At 48.5% G+C, this 20,851-nt stretch overlaps 1 protein-coding gene across 3 annotated transcripts; it reads right to left on the bottom strand.

Annotated features, from left to right (window-relative positions):
- Positions 1 to 442: 442 nt before the first annotated feature.
- Positions 443 to 20,829, bottom strand: ap3d1 (adaptor related protein complex 3 subunit delta 1). 3 transcript variants are annotated; one of them, XM_077024500.1, is made up of 33 exons: positions 20,509 to 20,827; positions 16,550 to 16,645; positions 16,093 to 16,173; positions 15,910 to 15,990; positions 15,626 to 15,733; positions 15,385 to 15,514; positions 15,090 to 15,229; positions 13,479 to 13,552; positions 12,758 to 12,807; positions 12,573 to 12,622; positions 12,130 to 12,178; positions 10,542 to 10,687; positions 10,031 to 10,179; positions 9,685 to 9,915; positions 9,327 to 9,558; positions 9,018 to 9,163; positions 8,661 to 8,802; positions 8,306 to 8,377; positions 8,139 to 8,214; positions 7,719 to 7,915; positions 7,540 to 7,613; positions 6,786 to 6,942; positions 6,483 to 6,629; positions 5,639 to 5,692; positions 4,767 to 4,889; positions 4,324 to 4,497; positions 4,177 to 4,224; positions 3,337 to 3,526; positions 2,754 to 2,842; positions 2,569 to 2,654; positions 2,331 to 2,452; positions 2,020 to 2,099; positions 443 to 1,795 (listed from the first exon to the last, which is right to left on the bottom strand). In XM_077024500.1, the coding sequence occupies exons 1-33, from the start codon at positions 20,602 to 20,604 to the stop codon at positions 1,700 to 1,702; spliced, it is 3,786 nt and encodes a 1,261-aa protein (XP_076880615.1). In that variant the 5' UTR covers positions 20,605 to 20,827; the 3' UTR covers positions 443 to 1,699. The 3 variants fall into 3 exon arrangements, with proteins under 3 accessions (XP_076880615.1, XP_076880614.1, XP_076880616.1); XM_077024499.1 differs by lacking the exon at positions 5,639 to 5,692 and having other exon boundaries at positions 20,509 to 20,829; XM_077024501.1 differs by lacking the exons at positions 443 to 1,795; positions 2,020 to 2,099; positions 2,331 to 2,452; ... (1 more) ...; positions 2,754 to 2,842; positions 3,337 to 3,526 and adding an exon at positions 3,533 to 3,917 and having other exon boundaries at positions 20,509 to 20,829.
- Positions 20,830 to 20,851: the final 22 nt, after the last annotated feature.

Here is a 20,851-nt window from a genome sequence, read left to right as displayed (position 1 = left end):
GGTGGTTAATTTGTATGAACACATCCTTGGTCTCAATAAGATCTCAGACTGTCCCCATGGTCAACATTCATCACTGTATTGGAAACTCCATATTTTAAACCATATTGTCTAGTCTCTTAATAATTGACTAATGCTTTTTAATTGAGAAAAAAAAAAAACACACTTGTGCACCAAACCATAATTAGAGAGTTTTAAGGAGAGAAGACTACTACTTCCATTAGATGTTGTAACTGAGTGCTACAGCGTGCTGGACCAGACATACAAAATGAGGAAATTACATTTAAGCAAGTTCCTCCATTCGTCAGCACATATACAGTAGTGTGGGAATGGTATGGGCATTTTGGAGAGGGAGGGGTAAACAGATGCAATTTACCACAATTGCCAAATAAACAAGACAGCAGCTAGAAGAGAGGACAAAACACAGGTGAGAATCAGACCTCTGTCCAGATTACAGGAAGTTTAGTAGATGAGTGACACAGTTGGAGGGGTACAGAGTGCACATCTCAGGATATTCCGATATTCAGTTTCCTCATGAACTGCAAATCACCAAAGGAACCACAATACTGACAGTGGGGAATTTAACCCCCCACTTTTGATTTGGTCGCAAAATTTCATATAACAGAAATCCTTCATAGCTTTCAAAGGGGACACGTGTTTCTGGGTTCCCGGAAAGATGTTAATAAGCTGTACTACCTGCAGAGACAACATCAGAGTAATAACCCTGAACTACTTATTTCACCAACTGCTTAGTCTTACTGTTCATTACATATATATGTCTTAGTGTGCGGTAAACCTTTATGCTTTACACTTGTGTGAAAAAAGGCCAGTGTACTGGTTTTAAGTCAGCAAATCACAGACATCCGAACGAGGGATCTCCGAATCTGAAAGACATCTCAATTTGTATGGGAAACACCTTCAAGTGGTTTAGAACACAGTCCCAGAACCACCTCTTCTCACAAAGTCCAGAAGTTACATATAGTACTAGTTAGCACTAGCACTAGTTACATATTCAGAACTATGTTTAAGGGAAGGTAGCCAATCCTAGGCCAAGCTGGGCCAAGGAGGTGGGCGTGGCTTCTTGCATAAAATTGAGATATGAAGTTCTGAAACTTTACAAAAAGGTTGGAGAGTAAGAGCGTGACACGCACACACACACACACACACACACACACACACACACACACACACACACACACACACACACACACACACACACACACACGTGAGGAAATGACACTAAAGCTTAATGCAAAGAGAGAAGTGTGCAGAGAGAATTCAAAAATGAAAAAGCAGCAAACAACGCAAAACATTACAAAAAACATCAACCGACAACATTCACAACAACAAAATCCAGTTAATTAAATGAATGTCAGACTTTTAAGACACCAGGAGAGCCGGAGGTTGGTGAGACTGAAGCGGTCACAGACAAGCAGACATCCAGGTGGAAAAAAAAATGTTTGACAAAAACATCCCACCAACCAACCAAAAGGAATGTGCAGAGGGGTATAGATCCGCACAGCCTAAATACATCAGCCGTGTTCTCTGAAAGAGGACAAACAAATAGAACTGGGGATTGAATAAATACAAGGAAAGTGGAGAAGAGGGGGGAAACAGCCTCAGTGTGACAGATATGATTCTGAGTGTTGGATTCAGCTGCAGGGCGTGGGGAGGGGGGGCACCGTTGGTCTCTCAGACATGATCAACACTGTGAGAAGGTCTGCTTTATCTCATCCAGTACGTTTGCCAGCAGCGATGGCTCGTCACACTTGGCGTCAATAGAGACTGTCTGATTAGCCTGAGAGACGGTGGGGCAAAGAGGGGGAGGGAGGGAGGGGGAGTTGGAGAGACCATATTAGAGAGTTACGAGAGGACAGCAAACAACTCACCCTAGCCTGCCTGTAACTGCAAACTCATTTAATAACAATCTGCTCCTCTCTCTCTCTCAGTATTTCACTTAACTGTACAGCCACAAAAAAGTGTGTAATCTCTCACACACCCACACGGAAATCAAGAACTTACAGTTTTGACCAGCAAACAAACATGGTGACCCTGGATTGACCTGCTGTACATAGAGGCACAGGAATCGATCCTCTCCACAACTGCCAGACGGCGTATGCGTCGTCCAAGATGGTGCGAGCGTCACACAGACAGGGCGAGAGAAAGAGAAGCACGTGAGTGGGCCACACCATCACAACATTGGCTCTCGTCAGCTCTAGCATCCTTTTGAATGAATGTACAAGCACTGTTCCTATTGGCAGTGACTCTTGTTAAACAGTGAGAACAGAGAGCAAAGAGGCCTCTCATTGGCCAATGGCTTTCCTGATATGTACCAGAGAAATGGTGGTGGAAGCAGATCCTGGCCAGGAGGTGGTGGAAAGGCATGTTGATCCCCTCCAGCTTCAGGGAGCTGCTCTTCAGGTCTCCAGACTCCAGCAGCTTGGCATACGCGTCACTGTTCACACAGTCACAATCAATGCCAATTCGCCAATGAATGCAGCCTGTGTGCTCCGAGCTCTAAAGGCTCCGAGCTCAAACTACAGAGCTCTACTCAGAAGGCTGGCACCTGACCTGTAGCAGGGAGTGGTGATTAGGTATGACGTGCAGGTGAAGTGCAGCTTAAAGTCCAGTTTCTCATGAGTTGAAGAATCTTCTGACTGTAACAGAACACTTCAGTCACCTTTAAGCCACACAAAACTTTGTGTGTGCGCGCGCGTGTGTGTATAGTATGTGCACTTGTGTTTTGAAGGCCCCACCTTGACTATGAAGGTGAGGGTTCCTTTCAGTTTCTGAGGCATGACGATGCTCTGCACTGAGAAAACGAAGCGGGCCTCATTGGACACCCCTGCAGAACACCACATCAAAAACCACGAAGACCAAAATGAATGGTGTGTTAGGAAGAAAAAATAAATAAATCACCAAGACGATCCGTTTTGAAAGATGCCGAACAATCCCGATCACATCCTTCGTACATCAGTGCAATAAATAAACAAAACTATACTCATATTATACTTGTGTTCGTCCATCCATCATGTATAAATAATGCGTGAAAAGTTTCAATTTTAGATCCATGTAACTGTGTTAGAAACCCTTTGGCAATAGAACCCCATACCCATTAATGTACTGAAATGCTAAGCGTTAACTGTTGTGTCTACGTTTGGTGATGACAGCGTTGCACAATACTGTTGCTGTTTGTGTCATCATCTCTTCCAGTTGCTTCTGAAGTTGGTGGAAAATGCAATCGAGCTACAACGGGAACAGCGAGTCAGCTCCCTCCCTCCTGCTCTAGGACAGCGTCTACAGACGGGACGTTTCTAATCTCGGGTGGTCGTCTAGTACCTGGGGGCAGCTGGAACGGCACCACGAGGCCGTCGTGGGGGCCGGCGCCCTCTGGTCTCTGCAGCTTGGAGTTGAGGGAGTCCAGAACGTTGAACTCCATGGACTTGAGGAAGCCGCCGCTCTTGTTCTCGAAGATGACAGACACCACCACCTGGCTGCCGTCCTGGAGGTTGCCCTGGATGTCGTTGACCTGGAGGGGGAAAAGCAGAACGGCGGGTCTGTTGAACCGTGGCGCCGTGGCGCCGCATCGCACGCAACGCAAAACAAACTTCGCTTTCTAAGAGACAGGAAAGAGTCCTGAATGCAAAAAGATCAAACTTGGAATGTGACAGCAGTGACAGTGAGCATCAAAAGAACTTATCTGTAGCACTATAGGTAGTACTTTGTTTTTTTTAATCCGAAAACATCTTTTGTACTTTTTTTCCCTTTACTTTATAAAATCGTTTGGAGCTCACTGTGTATGCATTTCAGGTTAAGCACAAACACACTAATACGCTATCCTGAGGCAATCCACGGCAAACTAGAGAGGTCCTTCAGAGAAGCTACATGTCTGCCATTACCTGATCAGCATCCTCCATCATCTTTAACGCGAACAAACAGACAAGGGAACAGGGCAACCATTTAGACAGCAAAAATCACGGCCAGCTGCATTAGCAATGAGGCTGCTAACACTAGTGACCGAGTCATCATATTTCATCTCCTGTCACGGGTGATGATTAGCAGATGATGAGCAGAACTAATCGTTACAGGAACATTTTACCCAAAAGTGGAAATGTGCCCGATAATGAATTCACAGAATACATCCTTCAGAAGCACTGGGTGAGTCCTCGTCACTCTTACCATCTTGATGAAGGAGTTCTCAGCCAGCAGGCAGTAGTTTGACATGGGCTGTAAAGACATGAAAGAATATGGCCAGTGAACACTTGGGTACAATTAGATAATGCTTAGCACCGTATTCTCTTCTGTGATTGGCAGAAAGAGACTTACCGGAAGAGGCTCCTCCTCCTCTTCCACAGTGCCGTTCTGTACAGAATCCTCGCCCCCTCCGTCGCCATGGTGATGGTGGTGGTGGTCACTGTGGTGGTGGTGACGCTTCTTTTTCTTTTTGTCCTTTTCATCCTTCTCTTTTTTCTGCTTCTTCTTCTTGTGTTTGGAGGATTTCTGAATGAGGGGCGGGAACAGGAAAAAAAGTGCGCTTGCCATTGGTTGACCAATCGTGACGTCACCTGCCTCAAATGTAAGCAGCAGGTACACCGTGTGGTTGAAACCAACGGATACATCTGAAATCTCATTTCAGATTCTGCTACACGAGAAGCCACTTGCAGTTGAGAAGCTTTGGAGAAGGAACTCACGTCCCGACAACAAATTACCCAGCAAAGCTGGCAGACATAACCCACAGACGTGTTCCTTTGAAGCTCCGCACAACCCACCTCCTCATCAGGTTCTGTGTCTTTCGGCTCCTCTGGTCCGGAGTCTGGGGCCACCTCTACGCTCGTCTTCGGGCCCGGAGTCGGGGTGGAGGTCGCGGCAGAGGTTGGGCTCGCTGCTCCTTCCTGAAAACACCCTCCATCTTAGCACGTGTGACTACAGGAACAGGGTTATTCTTACAGCCTATACTACGTACGAGTATGACATGGCAACAGATCATGCACACACACACAGGATTAAAAAACACCACACACACACACGGAAGCGAGTGTGATCTTGCAGCAATGTCCCTGTCTAGCTGACGGACTGCTTCTGTGCTTGGGAAGACCATAGTGAAATAGAGGTAAAGGCAGCTGCAAATCAACCTGAAGTGAGAGACACTGAAGAAAGAAACAGGAAAGTAACAGATCTGATGTGCCTACCCTTGCATACAAGTTTGGCTGTTATCTAGTATATAATTTTGAAAAAAAGATGCTTGGCTAGAAAAATTTATCGGTATTCAGGTGGCCTGTTACAAGGAGTGTGAGCCGCAGATACTGGTGTTTGCGCGCGTGAGTGTGAGAAGACTTGATCAACAGGAACCGTCAGCAAAAACAACTAGGAACAAAGCAGCGCAAACGCTGCTGGTTATCCAAGAATGTCGGATATAAAAACACACGTGCCAGCACACTGACCTAGCAGCCAGGAACAAATGAAATATCATGAATCCTGTCAGGTTTGACAGCATGTGTGACCGAACGAGACAGTGGCACATGGGAGAGAAGAACAGACTGAATGGAGAGGTTGTGTTAAGAGAGAACAGAATGGACGTCACCAAGAGAGGAGGAGGAGGAAGAGGAGGTAGAGGAGGTGTAGAGGGGAAAAAGAACCGGACCTTGGTGGGTGGGGGAACAGGAGCACTAGACAGCCAGAAATCCAGATCGGAGGCCTGGAAAAGAGGGCAAGGCAGTGTGGGTGAGTGGAGGGCCAGGGGCCCCCGTCACGGTCGTCCCACTGCACCACACTTCACACAGCTCAGGAGACAAAACATTTAAACAACTGTGATCTTGGGAATAGGACACGTCAACCTCCATCCTCCATTATGTATCAACATCTGCGTGAAAGATCAAGGTTTTAAATGACTTATGGTGCTATACTTTGCCTGATGTTTGGTCACATGCACCCACAGAAACAGGCAAATCGGATCAGGCTCCGGGCACACGGGGCCTGACCCGACAGCTCAACATGGGTTTCCACACAGCTAGTGAAGATGTGGAAACCATAAAACACCACCAAGGGCTTTTATTTCCCTCGCATGCTGTTTGTTTAAGTAATGTCAACATTTACTGAAATTCAACTTTATGATAAAATACTCCATAGCAGCTTTACATGGTGGCAAAACAACAGCACGTTCTAGATTTACATGTTTGTAATAAACCAACACAAAAGATCAAGGTAATTAGCAGGAAAGTTTTGGCACGTCGAACCCTGTGCAATAAAGGAGGAACATAATAATATAACAAATATAAATACAACATAATAATAGTATAAAGGAGTCTGACTCCAGTACTGGAAGATCTCAGAGCTCACGGAGCACCAGGCACATTCCCAGTAACATACACAGTTCTATCGATGAGCTAATCACGGAGACGGTGAGGGTAAATATCCTGCAGCGTGCTGCCTGTCCAGATCATAAGATGATACAGCTGCACAGGGTCTGCTCAGAGGCCTCGTCATACCTCAGCAGACGTGGAGGTAGGCGGGGCTGCCCTCTCAACGGTCTCTTCCGATTGGACGGGTTCCTCCGGCTGGTGCTCCGGTGGCTCCTCCTCCACATCATGTTTGTGTTTCTTCTTTTTCTTTTTCTTCTCCTCCTCTTTGCTCTTCTGCAGCAATGACAAAGACAAACGCAGGGTTGCGCACACCTAATTAGAATGAAGATTACTACACCGATGTGTTGGGAAGGAAAGCCCACAGAAAGCCCACAGACTGGGCGTTTTAACTCCGTCTCTGCTCCCCCTGTTGCCGGTGAGCCGGCGTACCTTCCTCTCCTTCTCCTTCTTCTTCTCCTTCTTCTCCTTGCTGCTCCTCTTCTTGGCCTCCTGCGAGATGCTGTCTTGGTCTTCGTCGTCCGCCGGGCTCTTCAGGGCTTCACGGCGGTGCGTTCTCACCGGCAGCTTCTCGCTGTCCGCCAGGGGCCTGGATCACACGCAGATACACGGCTTTCAGTCGCCTGCACCATGCGGGCACCCTCCGCTTAGGGGCCGTGTGTGTGTGTGTGTGTGTGTGTGTGTGTGTGTGTGTGTGTGTGTGTGTGTGTTTCGGAGCACAGGAGGGAAGAAGCTATGGACTGCACGCACACCAAGAGGCCAGAGCAGAAGCGAAAGCATCAAACTGGAGGAAAACGCAGCAAAGGGGCCAGCGCAGTGTTAAACCGCAGTCAAAAGCTTTACTCATTCAGAACGTGATCTGTTGTGTGCCAACTTACACCAGGCCCAAAATCTAGGCCTGAGAAAACATGGCGCTTTCTTCCCAGGGGGATTAAAGGTTCTCCGATGACACCCTGGTTTCTGAGGATTGTTAAAACATCCTGAATGAGTGATTTCCTATTGCGAGAGACCGAGGGCTGGGAGACGCCATCATGAAAAGAAACGAAGGACGTGGACGAAAACAAAACAAAACGACGAATGCACTGGGGGGGGGGGGGGGGGGGGGGGGGGCAGGAATGGCCTGCGCGTCACGCGAGGAGGGGGAGGTTTGACGGGCATGGCAACCGGCTTCCCAGATGGCACATACTTGTCCAGGTCTATGTCCAGGGCTTTGTGCGGATCGTTGGGGTCCTTGTCGTCGTCGTCGCTCGGTAAGGCATTCTGAGGAGGAGAAAACACGACTCTGTACAGGATGTTGAACGCAGGAGCGGCCCGGTTGGGTGTGTGTGTGTGTGTGTGTGTGTGTGTGTGTGTGTGTGGTCTTACCTCCGGCATCTCCTCGGTAACGATGTCCACCTGCTGAGCGGGCGTGATGTCCTCCTCGCTCTCGGGGCCGGAATCGCCCCGCCTCCCTTTCCCACGTTTCTCCCTCTTCTTCTTCTTCTTGTCCTTCTTCTTGTCTGCCTTCTCCTTCTGTCTCCGTTCCTCCTCCAGCTTCAGGTACTGCTCAGACATGGGCATCCCTGGTGGGGGGGCAAACCAACATCTCAATGAGCTTCAACAGAGCTTTAACACCACCGTATGAGAACCAAAAGGGAATAAAATAATCTAGGACGGAAAAACTCAGAACTATTGTTACAAATGTTGGCATTCGTGCTTATTACTAGGTAGTACAGCAGACTAAAACATCATTCCTAAGGAGGATCATGTAAGAAGATGCAGCTGTGGTCACGTTCACAGACTCACCTGGGACTTTTAGAGGCACGCTGAGGTCGATCTGCACCACTGGAATGTGCTCTACACCTGGCGCGTCCTGATACACCTGTGTGAACACGTGCACGGTAACGTCTCTGCCCGAGAACAACCGTGTTCCACGCGTGTGGCCCCGCGGTACACGGGACGCGTGCGCGTACCTTCTGAGAGGACGGGGAGGATTTGATGTAGAAGGGGTTGTTTGCCTGCTCCTGCTTCCTGGCTTCCCTCCTCTGTGTGGGATGAAAACAGGAGGAGGATTAACACAAGACCCAGTGTGTGCGCAGAGGATTATGGGTAGATGGTAACCATACAGAATGCTAAAAGTGGGTGCTGGTGTTTGTGTGGGCAAATGAGCGATCTCCAAATCCCAGCCCTGGAGACCCAGCAGGGCTTTCACAAGCTGAATCGGTTCTCCACAACTAACAGCATGGAAAACATTGACTATACATGGGAGCAAATCTCACCGTTAGCCTGTCTGTGTGCGTGCGTGCGTGTGTGTGTGTGTGTACACACCCGTGCGAGCTCTTTCTCGTCCACCTCAACATGGCGAGCTCGAGACTGTTTGGGTTCTTCTCTAGCAAACACGGCTTTGGGCTTCTCATCCTCAGACTCGCTCTCAGACGGAGGCTCGTTGATCCAGGCGTCAAGGTCCAGACTGCAAAACAAAACAGAACACACGGAGTTGCAGCCCTGGTGACCTTCACACAGATAAATGAATACAATACAAACGAATACCGTAAATATCGTAAACGGATGGCAGGGTTAGATGCCAAGATGAATAACAGTCCTTTGACTGACAATTAAATGGACTGAATATGGACTATTAACGGTGGGATTTGGTGGATTGGTTCTTCAGGCTTGTTGACTCACCCTTCAGGTACAGGCACTTTCTTCTGGGCTTTAGGGGCCACGGGGTTGAGCTCCCCTGCGAACAGCGCGGAGACCTCCTCAGCCACCTCCACCTCCTTCTGCTGCAGCTTCTGGATATACTTGACCAGCTGCAGGATACAGGAGGCCTGCAGGGGGCGAGAGTGAGGCACGGCGTGATGAAGCATGCTTTAATAGATTAGTGAGTGTGTGTAACCAGAAAGATGTAGATAAGTAGGACGAGAACCACAAGATAGTGTGTGTGTGTGTGTGTGTGTGTGTGTGTGTGTGTGTGTGTGTTTCAGGACTTACCCTCTCCTGCACTTCCAAGTTAGCGCTCTGGACGAAAAGTGGCAGCCTCTCGACGAGCAGCTGGCTGGTGTCCTGCGCCGCTTGGCTGTCCGTGTCTCCCTCGTGCTTCTGCAGGACCGTGGCGAACAGCTTGGCGGCGTTCTGCACGTACACGGCCTGGATGTGTCCCGGCAGGCTGGCCACCTTGGGCCTCAGCATGGCCTCCAGCGTCTGCAACGGGTCGTCCAGGTGCCTGAGAGAGACATTTACTCCGGTTTGCTAACTCATCACGGCACCCGGGCCCACAAGTCCCAGCCCACCCAAAGCCCATAACCCCTGGAGGAGCCCTCCCTCCTCCTCTCCCGGGTTCTGCTCGTACTCTGAGAACTCGCCGCAGATCCACGCGGCGGCGTAGAGGACCTCGCAGATGCCGTTGCGCTGCATGTTGCCCGTGAGCAGGTGTCCGCTGTCCAGCAGCGTGGCCATCTGGGCCACGGCGAAGGCGCGGATGGCCTTCACGCGGATGGCCACGTCCAGCATCTGCGAGGCGATCAAGTGGCCGTGCCGCGTGCCCTCCAGCCGCGTCAGCTCCACCAGGATGCTGATGTACCTGAGGACAGGTGAGGGAGGGGAGGGGTCAGGTAAGAGCTAAAGGGGCGGAGCTAAAGTCTAAAATGTGGTGAATGCAGGGTCTGAAGGAAGGGCAGAGCCGTGCGTGTCCGTACCACTCAAAGTTGGTGATGTACTGGTAGTTGCTCTGGCTGCAGATGTCGATGATTTTGGTGAGGAGCTCGTCCCTGTACGTGGTGCCCTCAGCCTTGTCCACATGTAGCATCAGCTTCTTCACAATCTCCATCAGGTTCTTCTTGGAGACCTACACACACACACACAAAATTGGAGAAAAGGCTATAACTGCCATTCCTGCGCTTCTGAAGGACAACGGTCAAAATCTCTTAGTCCGCGCTTCGCAACAGAAGTCAATACGCTTTCCTCAAGAAACAAGCTGCCAACCATGAAGGAGATTCTAAACTGGACAATACCAACTACCAGTGCAGAAATGATCATTCCCAGTCCGATTGCTCATTGTGCCAATTTGGTGGATAACCTTTCAGTTCATATAAATCAACACAAAAAAGATTTTAAAAGGTGCATTTAATCCAGCAAACAGCCCAAACACAAAAGCTCAAAGCAGGTCCCCGAAGAGTGGCGTGGCGATACAGTGTGAGCGGGCCGTACCATGCCGTAGAGCAGGTCCAGCGCCCTCAGGCGGATGGACTCGTCCTTGTCGTCCAGGCACTGCAGGATCAGGTCCTTGTGCGACTGCACAGACTTCGGGTGTGTCTTTAGGATCTTGGACATGGCCAGCAGACCCAGGTACTTCACTGTAACCGATGGGACACACGGCCAGTGAGGGACAGAGACAGGGGGTCAATGTCTTCTCCTTGCTTACTGGTAACTGGCACACATGTTTAGACTCAATGCCAAATGTATCTCTATGCCAAATACATGATGGAATTCATAGATAGAAACTAAGTGACTATATACACTGACTGCATTTTAATAAAAGGGAGGGGGGGGGGGGTTGGGGAGGATGGGGAGACGGGACAACACAGACACGACACACAAGCACAGACACAGAATCACAGACACACAAACAGTGAAATCAGACGAGGACTGCCGGGTCACAGCGTAGACGGAAGCTTTCTGAGGCTGGTTTGGCCGATCAATCGGTCACGCGTGACTCTTCTCCGCATAGACGTGATTAAAAAACACAGTGCAGGACACACGGCTTGCAGAGACCTACACACCATGTGCACTGTTTCGCACTGTTTCACACTGGTGCTGCTCTACTACAGTGAATGGCTTAACCACACATCACGTTTTCCCCTCAAGGCCACATTTTGATTATCGTCTGTTCCACCAAAAGTGAACAACTGGGCATGTTCTACATCTACAGATAGTGGAGACTTTACAGTATGACCCCACTGGATCCGCTAGCACAGATTTCACCATAAACCATCATTAAGCCCTGAGGTTTTCACAGGAGTGTTTTTACAACAGCCCTCACGAGCCAACATTGTTTTTGTCCAATGAGAAATAAAGAAGATGTGACATCAGCCTCTGATTAAATTCTAAATAGAATTTTGTCTGGCAAAGAAGTTTAATAACTTCTGCATGGGAGTGGGTTGCAAAAGTAAAGCTCCAATATCATACAGGTGTTATAGCCTAGCTAACCAGAACCAAACAGGTGTAATAACCTAGCTAACCAGAACCAAACAGGTGTAATAACCTAGCTAACCAGAACCTAACATCCAACATCAGGCTGTCAGACCTACACACCTGAACCCTTACCCAAGTCATGACTTTATAGATCATACTTCTTTTAAAATAATGTTATTTATTCTAATAACTGAGGAATGGGGATGTGCTAGTAAACCACACACACACACACACACACACACACACACACCACTGCAGCAAACATTCTCTACACACTGCACTGCACAGTGGGAGTCTGATAACTCGAACCCTCCTGAAGCAATGCTGAAGCAGCAATCGCTAATGCCAACCCAACGCATCCAAACTGGAGAATATCAAATAGTCTTCATCTTTTATCATTACAAGTTCTGAATAAAAAATATGTCAGGAGCCTGGGATTATTTTTTTAAGTCTCAGCAACTGAGGCAACTTCGAGTTATTCAGGATGGAGGTCACGAGGTCACATCCATCAGTGTGGGGGGGGGGGGGGGGGGTTTGTGGGCGAACACACAAACACGCGGACAATGAGAGGATGACACACTGCAGGCATTGACAGAAGGCTCACAGTTCTGGTCCGAGTCTTCGATCAGGATTCGCAGTTTCTGCACACACAGCTGTGAACAGCAGGGAGACCGAAAATAAAAGCAAAATAAAACAAAAGAACAAGAAAGAAAAGGAAAGAGAGAAAAAGAGAGAGTCAGTCAGCCATTGTTTCCACAGTACAGACCAGTATGCACCAGCGCTGAATCTTCATTTTAATGTCAGCGTCACAGACAAAGACCTTTCATCTACTGACCCTGTGCTGCACTTATCAACCTTCTCAGAGCAAGAGAGCTGATCCAGGATCAGCATGCGTCTCGTCATTTGCCAGATGAACAAGTACGCTCGATACCCATCACGCCATTAATAACTCCACTGGAGAAAAGTGAAGGATCGCTGCAGGAAGTTACTAAAGGTGCTGTGGTTTGACTGGAGAGGAAAGAGTCGACCTCGTTAGGCCACACCCACCTGAATGCTGGCACTGTGATTGGGCATCCCGGAGGACAGAGAAATCAACACTGCGTTGGAAACACACACACACACACACACACACACACACACACACACATATATATATACAGTAGGTAAAACAAGTCCAATGACGCACACACATTTTTCCCCCCACTGAAGCCCAGAGTGGAGAGAACACCAACCTGCGATCACCGTGTTCACACATTCGTACAGCAGCGACATAGCCGAGGTACTGAAAGAGAAGACATGGAGAAGCCTTTTCAATCTTTAATCTCCACTGCACAATCCCTTTATAAGATACACTCGGTGTACAGCAGTACCCAACTGGGCTCCTTGCGATCACAGTGAACAGACTACCGGTCCTGCCACCACTAGTACATGAACATTGATATTAATCTTGGATACTGGACTCATCGGTTGTGATTGGAATTTTTTTTGTAATCAAGTTTTTATTGAAGATTTTTTCAGACAACAGATGAAAGACAGTGCTTGGTATTTTTATATTTGTCTGTTATTGTCTTGTCATGTTGTGCCCAATATTAATTGCTCCTTGGGGATGAATAAAGTTGATTCAATTCAATACTATTCTATACGGCAGTCAGCTGAGACTGACAGTGCAGAAGTACTACATGTTGGATATGTGACCCTTTAATCGACCTCTTCCATGAGCGTCCTAGTTTATACAGACTTCACAAAAGAGGCTACTGCAAACATGGCCCCATTGTGCAGACAACAGGTGACCCTCAGCCACTTATCTCCTGAGTACACATAACCGATGAGAAAAGGGCCGGGAGTTTACGGGCACCGCGTCACAGTGTCCCAACTACACTGGCAACTGGGTTCACAGTGTCTCCCTTCAGAACCGCCCGCCTGCAGTCACGGGGCCCGTGCTGGTCGTGTTACCTGTGGATGAGGTTCGTTAAGGGCTCAATCAGCTTCTTCCCCAGACGAGGTTCAAGTGGAGTGAGGGCTCCAAACTGGAGAAAAAAAACAAAACACACATGTACATCACACACACACACACACACACACGTACATCACACACACACACACACACACACGTACATCACACACACACACACACACACACACACACACACACACACACACACACACACACACACACACACACGTACATCACACACACACACACACACACACACACACACATCACACACACACACACGTACATCACACACACACACACGTACATCACACACACACACACGTACATCACACACACACACACGTACATCACACACACACATCACACACACACACACGTACATCACACACACACACACATCACACACACACACACACACACACATACACACGTACATCACACACACACACACACACACACACGTACATCACACACACACACACACACACATCACACACACACACACGTACATCACACACACACATCACACACACACACACGTACATCACACACACACACACACACACGTACATCACACACACATCACACACACACACACACACACACATACACACGTACATCACACACACACACACACACACACACATCACACGTACATCACACACACACACACACACACACATCACACGTACATCACACACACACACACACATCACACACACACACACACACACACACACACGTACATCACACAGACACACGTACATCACACAGACACACGTACATCACACAGACACACGTACATCACACAGACACACGTACATCACACACACACACACACACACACACGTACATCACACACACACACACACACACACACATCACACACACACACACGTACATCACACACACACACACGTACATCACACACACACATCACACACACACACACGTACATCACACACACACACACACACGTACATCACACACACATCACACACACACACACACACACACATACACACGTACATCACACACACACACACACACACACACATCACACGTACATCACACACACACACACACATCACACACACACACACACACACACACACACGTACATCACACAGACACACGTACATCACACAGACACACGTACATCACACAGACACACGTACATCACACAGACACACGTACATCACACAGACACACGTACATCACACAGACACACACACACACACACACACACACACACACACGTACATCACACACGTACATCACACACACACACACACATGTACATCACACACACACACATGTACATCACACACACACACATGTACATCACACACACACACATGTACATCACACACACACACACACATGTACATCACACACACACACACACACGTACATCACACACACACACACACACGTACATCACACACACACACACACACACACGTACATCACACACACACACACACACACGTACATCACACACACACACACACACACGTACATCACACACACACACACACATCACACACACGCACGTTCTCACACACACACGCACACGCACGCACACGCACGCACGCTACTGGTACCAGCTTAATGATCTTGATGAGGACCCAGTTGTTGGTGGAGGAGGTCATGAGCTTGAAGAAGAGCGGGGCCAGGGACAGGTAGTTCTTGGGGTTCCTTCTGGCCAGCTCACAGATGACGTTAACTGCTGCCGACTGCACGCCTGCTCCACGGAGAAGGGAGAGCTGGGATGAAAAGGCAGACCTACACCAGCGCTGTGGCACCGTGTTTACTGGGAGCTCTGGTGTGTACAAGGAGAAGGTCTGCCCAGTGTGTTCTCCACGCGTCCTGTTAGCAGCGGGATACGGCAGGACTCACCGGGGTCAGGGTCTTCCAGCTTCTCTTTGAGGCGGGGAAAGGCAGGACGCAGGGACTCGGGGTATTTCAGGAAGACTTTATACATGATCAGGACAGCCTTCTTTCTGATGTAGGGCTTAGTGTGGGACATCTGGGGGGGTTCCAATTAAATCACCACAGATCAAGACTTTTGAAACTCTGGACAAGTATATATGAATGTGTTTGTTCAGCTCATACTTTACAAAATCACAATTGGACTCACCAAAGTCATTATGTCATTGGCCAAGTCACGGGCCAGGTCAGAGGTCACAAAACAGGAAAGGCCAGTCAGGGCTACACCTGTGTCATACTGATTTGGACTACTGAGATCCTGGAGAGACAGAGGGACAGAGAAACGGTGGAAAATGACGGATGAGGCAGCGTGACGTGACCCCGCCCCCTTTCTCTGTGTGCCGATTGGCCAGCTCTTGCTCCTCCCAGCTGTGCTCTGGAGTCACGGACACCAAGCTTTGCACTTCACGAACGCTCGAGACTGGAGAGACTTGCCTTTCGAATCTGATTGGTTGTCAGCATGATGACGTCAGTGCCTTCGTGAAAGCACTGTGAAGCAGCCAGGTAGCCGATTCGCTGGGAGAAAGAGTATAAAAAAACGTCAGGATATGCAAATGTGGCAGGGGGCTTTTTCTCTGAGCAACATCAGACCTCGGAGTGAGGCGTGACACTTCTCACCTTATACGTGAACTTGGACGAGCTCATCACCTCCACAATGTTGAACGCCGCCCAGCTGATGTCATAGCCCAGCATCTGCAACTGTGAACACGTGTAGCAGGAGAGGCAGTCAAAACCGTGTATTCACATCACGAACAAACGGACGAACAATCTAGGGGCGGCTAACGACGATAATCAATAATCACCGATAGGGCAAGTCACGATGCACCTTTCACATCTTTACTTATCGTGAATCATCAGTACTTGTAAAACACTGACCGACGTTTTTCTTTAAACGTGCCACCATGACACCTCCACGTCACGGTGCGTACTATGCTTGGGGAAAGTCTTCACTACAATATTGCAATATCACTGTAAAGCGAGATCATGCAGCCATAGAAGGAGGCAGGAAGCAGATGGCATTCTTCCGCTGCGATGAGATCGTGTCCGTGCGTGTGAGGACGCGTCAGGTCCTTACGTAGGTGAGCTTGCACACCGCGTTGGCTTTGACGGCGATGTTGTCCTGCTTGAGTTCCTGCTTGATCTCGTCGATGCAGGTGGAGATGTACTTGGCCTGTGGGGAGACGGCGAGCACACACTGGGTGAAGGAAGCCAGCAGAGGCAGGACAGATCAGCTCTGATCGCTGCACGACTCGGGGCAGAAACATTCTCATTTGTGTGGACACCATATGCGAGATTCATGAACTTGATCTATGGGGATTTTTCATCAGACACTCCTTTGATAGTGGTGCGTGTATTCCACACTGATCCATTACCGAGTCAGTACGCGAGTCAAAACTTTGTAAATGGCCCACATTTGAATGGCCAAGACAGTAAAATGAGAGGACTAAACACCTTCAGCACATTTATATGATCAGCTGGAGAAGAAAAAACGCTTTACATGTTTTACGGTGTTTGCCAAGATGTTCCCACATCTGCATAATTGATGGGACCCACGATCATTAACAAGCTTTGCCTCCAGAGGTTTGGGCTCATTTGTCTTATAATGGAAGTGCACTGGGGCCTAACACAGTTGCATCGCATTAGGAATTCTTTTCAAAAGGCCCCAGAAAGATCCTCACACCCACCTATTAACCAGGCTCAACGGGAGTAAACAACCACATAAAATTCGCAGAAGAGTAATAAACGGCTTTAACTCGCGCGACTTAACTGGACACGTCAACCATTCAGTCGTCGTGTCACTGGGCAACACTTCCCCCTTTTCAGTAAAAACGTCGAAGGAAAGCAGGAACGGTTATATGGACAAGGCACAACGTGACGTCAAGGCCGGCGGCTTTATTGCTGGGAGCATTATAGAACAAGCCACTGGTAAGATACCTTCCGTCAGCACTTAAGACGGAAGACCTTGAGCGCTCGCACAGAGAGGAGCTGTGTGAAGACTGTGTGCTGGTCATGTGTCTGCAGTCATGAGACAGGAGGAGGTGCGGGAGGAGGGATGGTGAGAGGAAGGGTGCGATTGCGTTAGCACACGAGGAGGCCACGGCAGCTGCTATCGTGCGCTACAGACACATCACAGCTCTCTCGTTCAACAGGCATTAGATGCAATTTTAGCCCATCAGCACGACTACAGAATCTGTCAGTCATTCAGCCTGACTGACTTAGCAGTCTCCCTGTGAACTATGGAGGAAACACTGAATGTCCTATTCAGGGGCAGTGGTGGTGAGCGGTTAGAGGAACTTGGAGTTGAGCTTCTTTCTTCGTCACTGTACAAACAACCTGGGCTGGGTCTCTTGGGCCACGTCACATGCAGCCGTGCACACCTCAGACCTTCGGGTCATAGGCAAGGTGAGGAAAGTAGCACTCCGGCTAGAAACACACGCGCTTCTCGGCGAAAACAGAGTTGTCTTCGACGGAACTGCGGGGGGAAAAAATGACACACACCCACAGATGCGCACACAGCCTGGCCGTTCATTTGTGAGGACATGAATTTTTCAAAGCTCTGTCCACTGTTGGCCGGGTAACAGACACCGGATCTAGGTACTCTAGGACAGGTTACTTAGAGGGAGCCTTTTGTGACACCCGACTCCAAATGTCTCTGGATCAAACAGAGCATTAAGAGCACAAACAGGTGAAGAGACCTCGAAACACCTTCAAAGATGATGAGTCCACACTACGGTCAGAAAAACCCTGACGCAACGAAGCTCGCCAACCTGTAGCGCGGTGTAAAGGAAGGCCGACTGCAGGTGAATAAAGTTGGAAAAGAGCCACGCAGCAATAGCCATGTATCCAACACAGCTGGGTCCTGAATGGGCAATTACAGTTACACGCTCCATCAAGGGCTCCGATCGACTCTGCTACTCACTGGAGAATAACATGCCAGCGTTTCACATCTCAAGCTTTGTGCCTCGGCCTGAAAAACGTTAAAACCGCTTTACGCAAACGTAACAGCAGCATCTCGCACACGGTCCTGCTCATTAACACAGGGAATAAGAGACCATGTCGGGTTCTATAATCCACTGCCATTTCAACTTTTGCTAACGTGGCCTCTGAATACTACTTGTCAAAGCGGTCTGACCCTGCACTTTAGACATAACTGGTGTAGTTCCTATGCTAGGACATTATCAAGATAGCGATACCATTCAGCATCCCAACAGTTGAGACAACGAGGGGGGGGGGGGGGGCTTAACCAGAGTTGTGGAATGATGGAGACAAGTCTCCTTAAACAGTTTTGACTGACATAGGAAGAACCCAGACGACTATTCTGCTTTCTGTCAGGATTTCAAACATAAGCCAGTGTGCTGAAAATGAGCAGCACTTCAATATTATCCAAGTAACAGACACTGAAAGTTCAGAGAGAGTAACTAAAACCTCCATTTTGCAGAACAAGACTGAGCAGAAGCTGAATGCATTAATGTTATTAAACTCCTATGGATACATTATGCAAATGAGCGCATACATCGAACCACCTAAATTATGTTTTCCAGTTAGATCACTTCCTGTAATCTGCTGTGGCTGCTGACAGAGTCAATGGGCAAGTACGCTGCAGTGTGTCCGCGTCAGACCCTGTGGGTCCCCTTTGAGCACAAAGTCCTTCCAATGGACACCACAGCTGAACAGTGACAAACGAAGCAGATAATACACATGCATACGGCTGATACAATTAGGGAGCAACCTGGTTTGCATTTACTGTCACATAGTCACAAAACAGAATGACAGATACAGCACTGGTGGTGGTTTAACATGGACGACTTCTACACTAAACTGCCTAGCACTCAATAGCTGACATCCATCTGTAGCTATTTATAGTAAATTTCATCTTCATTTGGAGAGGAAACAAATGGCCAACTTAATCTTCTTTGCACTCAAAAGAGATCTGTGCTATAAAAAAAAAATCCATTGTACTCCGATACGTTTTGAAATTCATTCGTCAACCGAAGAAGTGTGTTACTTCAGATAAGATGAGATCTAACCCACCAGTGATCGTTTAAATCACTGAGGGGGAGAGGGGGGCTTACAAAAAATAAACAAAAAGGAAAATCAGTGGCTTCAGTGTAAAAGTTGGCGCAGATTGTGAAATGTCAGACGTTACCTGCTACCTAGATCACCCAGGGCCACGTTTCCCCAAGCTGCTTTTGTGCGAGTAGACACAGATGCAGGTAAGGGCAGCATTAGCCACCTACCTACATGCCCATCAGGCTTGTAGCCATGTTTGATTTTTCATATGCTGAAGATCCATCTGCAGACGTTTAGCTGGATATAGTTTGTGATCCCCCCCCCCCCCCCAAAAAAACCCCATTGCCTCCCATTTTGAAAAAGTTATCTAACCAGCTATCTTCTTTGGAGCCTTTAATGACAGTCAATAACGTTAGGCCTGCTACATATAAAGGGGTATTGACAACTAGCTAGCCAACAGGGAAATGACACATCAGTTAAATTTCCAATTTAAACGTGGCAAATAAGCGAACTACTGACACACAAACTGTCACTCGATAGAAAACGTGCCGACTTATGGGCAATAACTAAACCACAAGCAGGCGAGGCTGCTGTATCTAGCCAGCACCAGCCCAAGTTCGGATAGAGATTTCAGGACTTGGGCTGTTATTGCGAGATAAATGCTCGGTGACCAGGACTGGGTAGCCGAGTAAGAAGCCGGGACAGCCAGCTAGCTACCCGGCCAAGCCCACAAGGACCTGGTGGTACCGAAAGCAGCCCAGCCACGTAGGTGTCGGTCCTAGCTGGAGGACTAACGGTCACCTGGACGGCCAGCAAGGCGCTTGTTTGAAAAAAACGTCAGTTAGCCGTGAAGCTAGTTAGCATAGCCAGAGACAAAGCTAGTTAGAGCTAGCTTAACAGCCAACTAGCTTCCTATAATAGTTTAAATACACATATGACACGGATGGAGGTTAATTTATAACGAAGAACGTGTGTATTTATTTTTTCCCCGCACCGAAGTTGTTTATTTATTTATTTTTTTACCTCATCTTCCTTGTGGTTCCTAATGCCACGTACTAAATCTTGAAGGTTTTTATCGAACATCCGATCGATGCTCCCTTTAACGATCTTCAAAGCCATGGCTGCCGGCGCGCCTTTCGTCGCTCCTGTCCCGGGAAAACAAGCGGCGAGCGCGGTGTTCGCAGAGCTGACAGGCCCGCCGGACACCGTTTCATCCAACCGAGCTGCACACGCTACCGTTCGCCAAGATCCAAGCCCGACGGAGGCGAGGCGAGGCCAGCTGGGTCGTCCTCCCGCAACTGCAAACTCACTGGCAGCGTAGCCGTCTAGAAGATGGCTGACAAAATGGCGCCCGGGTCAGCTGACT

The sequence above is a fragment of the Brachyhypopomus gauderio genome, chromosome 12, assembly GCF_052324685.1.
Source record: "Brachyhypopomus gauderio isolate BG-103 chromosome 12, BGAUD_0.2, whole genome shotgun sequence".
NCBI classification, from domain to species: domain Eukaryota; kingdom Metazoa; phylum Chordata; class Actinopteri; order Gymnotiformes; family Hypopomidae; genus Brachyhypopomus; species Brachyhypopomus gauderio.
This window is presented reverse-complemented; position numbering and strand designations above follow the sequence as displayed.